Source organism: Hyperoodon ampullatus (genome assembly GCF_949752795.1).
Source record: "Hyperoodon ampullatus genome assembly, chromosome: 9".
Classification (NCBI taxonomy): domain Eukaryota; kingdom Metazoa; phylum Chordata; class Mammalia; order Artiodactyla; family Ziphiidae; genus Hyperoodon; species Hyperoodon ampullatus.
The window spans coordinates 25,282,761-25,291,408 of record NC_136922.1 but is presented as its reverse complement, the minus strand read 5'-3'; the positions used below and the strand labels follow the sequence as shown (position 1 = coordinate 25,291,408).

At 39.2% G+C, this 8,648-nt stretch overlaps 1 protein-coding gene across 2 annotated transcripts; it reads right to left on the bottom strand.

The window, feature by feature from the left end:
- Window positions 1-607: 607 nt before the first annotated feature.
- Window positions 608-7,895, bottom strand: SEC61G (SEC61 translocon subunit gamma; the record flags this gene model as incomplete). Of its 2 annotated transcripts, none has more annotated exons than XR_013811080.1 (3): window positions 6,340-6,377; window positions 4,936-5,038; window positions 608-778 (listed from the first exon to the last, which is right to left on the bottom strand). XR_013811080.1 is itself a non-coding variant. In XM_079711368.1 (3 exons), exons 2-3 carry the CDS (start codon window positions 6,431-6,433, stop codon window positions 4,932-4,934), a joined length of 201 nt encoding a protein of 66 aa, XP_079567494.1. In that variant the 5' UTR covers window positions 6,434-6,438; window positions 7,816-7,895. The 2 variants fall into 2 exon arrangements, 1 of the variants encoding a protein (XP_079567494.1); XM_079711368.1 differs by lacking the exon at window positions 608-778 and adding an exon at window positions 7,816-7,895 and having other exon boundaries at window positions 4,932-5,038; window positions 6,340-6,438.
- Between the last annotated feature and the right edge of the window lie 753 nt (window positions 7,896-8,648).

The window sequence follows — 8,648 nt, the reverse complement described above, 5'->3', positions numbered from 1 at the left end:
TAATATTAAAACTTGAGAAATAAAGTTCAATAACTAAACACTGAATGAACAGATTAATAGTTTTATTAAGTAAAACTGAGAATAGACTGTCTCAATTTTATACCAGTATTTTTTTAAAAGGGAAAGAAGACAAGGCCCCTTTTCATCTCACATTTAATTATCAAAAAAATTATTTAAAATATTTAGAACTCCAATGTTTATGACAGTATAACAAATTATAGTTTACCTGAAGAGGAGCTCTCACTTTAAAGTTTTTAACCATGATTTTCAGGAAGCTATTTCAAGTAGCACATACACTTGTATATAGGAGGTCTGACTACCTACTTACACTTTCAGTGCTTAGGGACAAAACTCCTACCCCAACTTCAAGCTCTCTCTCACTATCTCTACCATCCTTTACTTGCTGTTTCTTCCTCCATGATGGGAAAACACTGATCTGATAGAGGAGTACTCAGAAAGTGCAATATTCCACTGTGCCCTTTAATTTCTCCTGTAAACCAAAATATAAAGGATTGAAGGAAGGAAAGAAGGGAAGAAGGGAAAAGAATCCATTATTTTTTACCACTAAAATTTGACAAATATCTGTAATGGAAAAAAGAGAAATTGGTCTATTTTGAAATTATTTTAATTTACAAATAGAAAACATCTTGGAAGAAAAAAATGAAAGAAAAACACAAAACGTATAGGCAAATTTTTACTCCATGAGTGTCTCAAATCCTCACTTGTTCACCAATCCCCAAGATGAAAAACACTTTTCTAAAAAGGTATTCAGCCACCACTGTAAAAGAAAAAAAGATGGTCAATTTTGAGTGTACATAAGATTTTAATAAGAAAAATTTGAAATGCAATATGCTGTAATTTTACGGAACCAAAACCAGTTATTTGAGAACCACGCCTACGTTACTCCAAAACAGCACAAAAGGGAAGAAACTGAACTTTGAAATCTTGGAAATGAAAAGGTCCTTACAGAGGACGTGGCTGCTGAACAGGCTTAATCTGTTAAACTTCAGAATCCTCATTTGGAAAACATGCTTAACAGTCTAGCATAACATCTTTCTCAACAAGACGAAAAATATGAATTACATAACAGGGCGGTTAGTTGAGAACTTTTTCAATTTGATGTACAATCAGCCATTGGAAAATCAAGAGTGCAGAGTAGTACACTGGTTCTCAACCACTATATCTTCCCATAATCACTCAAAAACCTGGATTAATAATGAAAATAAAAATCACCTTCTCTACAGAAGACCCTCCAAGTTTCAAAAGCATAAACATTAAAATTGTATACTGAGATATACATTTTAAAACTGTGATGTTAAAGAAAGAAAATAATTCCAGTACTAGATGAAAGTTATACTCCTAAAAGAAACACTCTTGCATCTATACTTTAACGTGAAGTGCTTTAAGTGCTCATATCATTAAACTGTATTGCTGCAACTAAAATACCCACAACTATAAAACTCCTTTAAATTATAACCCTGTGGATATTAATTTCGACTGCTGTAATTGTGTAGAAGAAAAAATGTCATCATAAGGAAAAAAATGTGATAATTCAGCCTAGTGAAAGAAAAGCTTGTGTTTATACTTCACTTGCTACTGTCTCAAAATGATTTAAACAGTGATTTATGCTCTTTCAAGCAGGAAAAAAAGATTTCTTTTAGTTTTACAGCTGTCATGGCGCATCATGAAAAGACTTCAAGTTTTCTGATAGCTTTTTTCACAAAATGTTTTATTTGGCCTTCATTTTAATGTAAAAACTATCTAGAGATATACTTTTTTAACTCTTTAAACACTGAAAACAACTGTGTTACTAGAAGAAAAGTTTTCTAAGCAACTAGCTTCCAAAAGGTCATAGTTCAACAATCTCTGACTAGCAAGGTTGGCAAAAGATATACTGTGCCTGCTGCAGAATGAGAATTAAGAGAAAGCAGTTTTTTTTAATTTTCTTTTTTTTATTAGTTGGTCAGAGTTTGAAGGCAAGCCAAGGTTTCTAAGAGGAAAAAAAAAAAGCAAAGAGCAAGCACAAAAGTAAAGACATATTGTTTTTCTTCTCTGACTTGCTATCTGTAAGTTTCCCTGTGCCCTTCATTCTGGCAAAAATTAAAATTCATCTCAGTCAAGGAACACACACAGCATAGCACCTGTATAGTCTAGTGAGACCAAGGCAAAAGACCACTGATAACATGCATTTTCCATGTAAAAGACAACTTCATTCAATGGATTTTTTATATTAAATAATGATAATTAATCCTTGGATCTAAGCACACTAATACCACATGCTGATTAATTATCCAGTGACAAATAAGTAACATTTACATTTTACTGGACGGAATCAACCTAACAGAAATAGCCTTGGCCGGTGAATAAATGGATCCTTTTTTCTCAACAATTCAAATTATTACTGAACGTTTGTTAACTCCCTTGACTTTTTTTTTTTTAACATCTTTATTGGAGTATAATTGCTTTACAATGGTGTGTTAGTTTCTGCTTTATAACGAAGTGAATCAGTTATACATATGTTCCCATATCTCTTCCCTCTTGCGTCTCCCTCCCTCCAACCCTCCCTATCCCACCCCTCTAGGTGGTCACAAAGCACCAAGCTGATCTTCCTAAAATAGATAGCTAGTGGGAAGGGAGAAAGCAAATCTTTAACACTTGTTTCAAAGACCTGTTGGGAACAACTGGACTAATGAATCTCAATCCCGACAGTGCTAAGAGTGCACTGTCCTAAAAGGTACTTTAGGCCACAACTCAGATAATGAAATAAAAGATGTTTGAACACAAAACTAAGATAAATAACAATGTTGAACAGATTAAAAATGCAAAAGTCTTCCATAAGGGAATCTAGCAAAAAGGAATTGAACAAGGGGTAATGTTCCATTCTTAGGCTAAAAACAAACCACACCAACTATGTAAACCCAGGATAAAGGAAATTTATTGTAGCCGTTATCTGTGAGAAACTGAAGATTTTAGCCTTTAGCAAGAAAATATACACAGTAAGCACTGGATTCTAAACACTGGATTTTAAGAGGGCTTAATGAAATGCAAACTGGAACCTGAAGTGAGGCGCCTAACTCAGGATGAGTAGTGGTCTGAAACTGAGCTGGAATGAGAGATGGCCTATACAATAGTTAAAGACACAGGCTCCCGAGCCTGGGTTTCACATGCTGCTTTACCACTTATAGGCATGCGATGTACTTCCTTACTCTCCATGCCTCAGTTTCTTCATCTATAAAATGGAAATAATAATACTGCTACCTCACACAATTGTCATGAGGGCTAAAAGAGTCAGCTCACATTAAGCTGTGTGTCCTCTGCACACAGCAAGTGCTCAATAAATGTTAGTAATTATTATTACCATCATGATCCTTAGAAAAAGGTTAAGAACCTGACGTTGTTCAATTAATTAAACACTCAAGTGTTTTCAATGTGTACAAGAATACACTGGACTAGGTTCTGTAGTGTATACACACAAACTACAGAATATATATATATAGTTACGTATTAATATTACCTTATCAATTAATTAACATTCATAACAATTTAAAGAAATAACTGTCAGTTTTACCTGTCTGACAATGGACTGGGGAGCAGGAGAGCAGAAGCACTGAGCTTATGTCACAGACTCCACCCTATCTCCTCTGTTTACTGATTAGGTAGGGGCTGTAGCCCAGAGACACTGAGCTCGGGTTTCCTAATTCTACCTCAGGATTTGCTCCGTGATTCCACTATTCCAGAAATGGCATTCCTCACTAGGAATATAAGAGATTTCTGAACTGATGGAGGAGGTTTGAGAGACTTGGTCCTTTCCAGGTCTAACTTTCTGTGATCCTAAAATACCCCTTTATGGCATGTCTGCATAATAGCTATGAAAACCTACTTAAGAAAGCCACCTGACAATACTCATCCAGTCTCGTCATTTAAAAGACAACTTCCACCAGCATCCATAATAAAATATCTAGTACTTAAAGAGAATTATAGTTTACAAAGCATCCCCACCCCATAAAATAAGCCTAAAAGGCTTCTCTCATGATTATCTCACTGGCAGGTAAGGCTCAGAGATTAGGTGAATACAAAATCACAGAGCAAATAAGTACTGCAACCCATACTAACTCTTTACACCAAACAAAATGGCCTAAAACTGACTCCTCTACTTGCACACTGCCATAAGGTGTTGCCAACAACTTGTAATGAATCTTGTAATGAATCTAAAAAGCAAAAGCATTGAGAATAGAATAAAGTAATCCCAGTGTTCCTCTGTCTTTTCTCCTCCTCTCTAATATACCTAAAAGTATATTAGTATCAATGGCTCATTACAATAACCACAACTTCCATTTAGGTTCTTACCCAAATTGTTTTTTAGGGTTTCACATGACCTAAGTCACTAATCTTTCCATAGCCCTAGTTAAGAATTATTATCCTTACTGAATAAACTGGGCACAGAGGAGCTAAGCAAGTTGTCCAAGGTCATGACAACTATTAAGTAACAAGAAAGAGAACCTAAACCTAAGCAACCTGGTCCAGAGTTCGAACTCTATCACTGTAGTGATTTTCAGATGGGGAGCATTTTCTCTGCACCTTAAAAATCTTGTGGACAAGTTAATATATTGCAGAAAGAGGACTTGGATTTGAATATTGGTCCTGTCACTGAATACCTGTTTTGTCTCATACTGAGTGCCTTTAACTCACTTGCTTGATCCTTTAAAATTTTACTTATTAAAAAATTAGTGCCTGTCTCACAGAGTAGCTATAAAAATTATATAAGATTTAAAGTCACTTTGAATTATCTGGTACTCAGTAAACAGTAATAGACTGTACCAACATTAAAAAGTCAAGAAACATATCTGTGTATTAACGAAATAGCAGGCTATTAACTCAAATGGTTTGCATTTTCATTCTGTCCTAGATATTGTCTATTTCATAAAGTTTACTTACACAATGATGTTATTAATAGGAATATGGATCAATTTCACAAAAAAGCCAATGAATCCCATTATAGCAAATCCTATTGCAGTTGCCATGGCAATCTTCTGGAATTCTGGATTTAAAAACACAAAATTTACATTATTTTTTGCATTGTCACTGCAACCATAGGGGAAAAAAAATTAGCACTGACATAAACTTACTGATGTACATTTCTCCTGATAATAAGTACATAATTTTAAATAAAACATGACAGTATTAATAGTAAATAAGGTATGTGACAGATTTTTTAACTTTCATATTTTATTAATATTTAATGATATATAAAAATAAACTGCATGTTCAGGCTAGTGATTCCATCAACGAACAGTGACATATTTATCCTCCTAGCAAATGACCAGAATACCAAAAAGAAATGAAACATGGACAGAATACACAGTATCTGTCTTAAAAACTTTGTAACATTGCTAGAAGTATTAATTATAAAAGCACAGAACATAACTTTTTATAAACAATAGGTCAACTGTCTTTGATATTATAATGAAGCCAAAAATAAGGCTTGAAAAACCAAAACGGGCTGAGCACAATTTTATGTAAAGGTCCCAGACCCTGGTGATATTTCCATTTAATGTTATTTCCTCAGGGAAGCTCTCCCTGACCTCCTGACTTGGTTAGTCCTCCTATTACATGCTGTCAAACATTCCTCTATTTACCTTCCATAATACTTACCACAGCAGTAATTAAAAATTGTAATTGTCATTATTTATGACTATCTTCTCTCAAAGAATCTAAGGTCCATAAAAGCAAGGACTGCTCCCTATTGTATATTTTTACATATTATGCTATATATGTAATATAATGCATCATATTATAGTCTCTATTATATTCCCAGCTCCCAACTCAGGCAGCAGTCAATAAATGAATAGAAGCAGACAAATTGTGGTACACCTTTTAACACAAGAATTGTGATAAATAAGAAATTAAACTTCCTAGGTTGGCACCAACTATGCTGTTGATTTCACATTAAGGCCTTTTTTGCTTGGGGGAGGCTTGGGGAGGGAGTGGCACTGCAGGAAAAGCTCCAAAAGATTTTCCAGAGTAGAAATGTGTAAGATACTAAAAACTCTAAAGTTATTAAATACGACAAAGGCAAAAGCAACATGGAAAATAAGGCTGTAACAAATAACCTTATACAATGTGAAAATACATATAAGAGAAAAATTTATAAGGTGTGTAAAAACTATACAAAATTTAGGAAAAAATGACAATGTTAAAAAGCAATAAAGCAAAGTAAATCAATAAAAATGTTGATGAAAGAATTGCAACAATTATTAAACAGGAAAACATTAATGAAATAAAGGGCTTAGAGAATGCAAAGATTTAATTTTTTTCTCTCATTCCAAAGCTATTTATTACCTTTTCTATCCGGTTTGGTGCATCTTTTAACCAGCCGAATTGAGTCCTTCACAAACTGCCGACTTGGCTCAACGAACTGCATTACCTGATCCATGATGCCTGTTTAAAAAACAAAAAAGGAAAAAAGATACTCACTGATGTTATTTAATATAGAGCAAGGACTTGTTGAGTTATATCAAAATGTAAATAAGACCAGCCTGATATGGGTGGGTTGATACCATCTCACACACACACACACAAAAAAAAAGACTCCAAGAGTAAATTGACATTATTTTTTGCAATCTCCAGCCAATCATCAAAACAAAGGCAATAAGAAAACCGCAGGTTTTGCCCGTGTTCTTATCACTGACAAAGGACGCAAGCTCTTAATATAAAAGGGCTCTCACTACGAAAAGGCTAATAAGCACTTGACAACAGATCCGCTCCTCACCCACCCTGCAGACCTCCCGCTGCTCCTGCTGAGGAATCAACAGGGTTGGGACCCAAAAAATACTTGCTATATTTATTTTAAACTCCCCAGACCCCAGTGTCTCGTGCAGTGAATGCCAACTGTGATGCTTCAAGGGCCTAGAGTAGAGGTAAATGTGGACTTCCATCTGACTGTTCCAAACCATGGCCACACAACATTTTAAAAAAAGAGTTTCTCTGCATGGGGCAGATCATCTGTACAATTTTCAAAACCACAAAAACTGGCTAAACCAAGACCCAGACTCTCAGAGGCTGTCGGCTGAAGTCTGAATCTTTAGGTCTGGACACACCTTTTAAGGAAAAGGGCTTTTGTTGAGTTTAACGCCACCCGCAAGAGTTGGTGGTTCAAATCCCTTTCTATGAGATGCAGCCTCTCTAAGCCCCGGGTTCCTCACCCAGGAACACTGAAAGGACGTCCGGAATTCTATAAACGTCCCGGGCCAGGTGTGCTGGGCCCCTGCAACACACAGGAAGTAACGCCTGTTTCCTTAGTCTTGCACTTAACTCTGTTCTGCAAATCCACCGAGCCTAAACTTTACAGATGTCGTGATAAATGCGAAGGGTCCTTTCAGGGAAAAAAAAAACAACCGTGCAACACCCGAAACACTGCACTGAACGTCAGGGGAGGGGATCCAATAACCCACTATGGCCTCCTGATCCAGACTCTAGATCAACCCTTTCACCCTCACAGCACAAGGAGGAGCTCCCCGAGACACGCTCCACACACACGGCCCCAAAGCCAACCCCGAAGGGACCCTCCTTGACCACAGCACCGAGACGGCGGAAGCGTTCCCAGCAAGGTGGCCGAGCCCGCGCGGCCGCAAAGCCGGCCCCGAAGGACCGAGGCCCTGGAAGTCCTTCTCCCTCGGGCACGCGGGCCGCGGCCCCGGGTCCGCTTCCCCCGACGCCGTGCGGGCAGGCGGCGGACGGCCGGAGGGCTCGTCCACGTCCGCCGCCTCCGCGAGTGACCAAACGGTAGCCCGGAGCCCCCGCCAGACGTAGCCTCACCTGTGCACCGACCGCTCGCCAAGACCAAGACACGTAGCACAATGGCCGACACACAGGCGCCGACCGGAACCGGAAACCGAGCCCGCCTACTACCCGCCCACCTCTCCGTTCATTGGTCCTTCGGGAAGACGTCGGCGCGCAGGCGCAGTCCGACGTGCGTTTCGGCCCCACTTCCGGAACGGGCTCGCGGAGTGCGAGTCTACGGCGCCGGCCACGGCTTGGGCAGCTCTGTGGAGAGCGTGGGGCGTGGCGTGGGCCCCTGCGCGGCGTGGGCGGGGCTGCGCGGCGTGGGCCCCTCCGCGGCGTGGGCGGGGCGTGCTCCACGCCGCGCTCCTCACCCGAGCTCCCTGGCTGGGTTGACTCTGCCGGACCGGTCCGGACGACAGGCTCTGATAGGCTTCGTCTTGGGCGGTGACCTCTTGACTGCCCGTCCCTTTGTACGTATTTAATTGTAGTCGTCAACAATGAACCTTATAAGCAACATAGTGTTTTGTGACCGACTTCCCTCGAAACGGTCTCCCACCCGCAAAACCTGGCCTTCCTCTGTGTCCATCTTTGGAATTCCCCAGGAATTGAGGCCATGATCTGGGTTTGCCGTGGGGATATGGTACAGCGTATACGTGTTATCCGACTATGGGTTTTGCTGAGACTATTATGAACGCAGACATTTGGTGCTAAATGGTGAGCTTCTCAAGCTGTGATGTTATGTTTTTGGAATGAATCAGTCTGTCCTCGATTATTTATCAAGCACCTAAGGTGTGTAACGCTTTACTAGGTGCTATGAATGAGCCAGATATGTCATACCCTCTTATTACGGTCTAGTAAGGGAATTT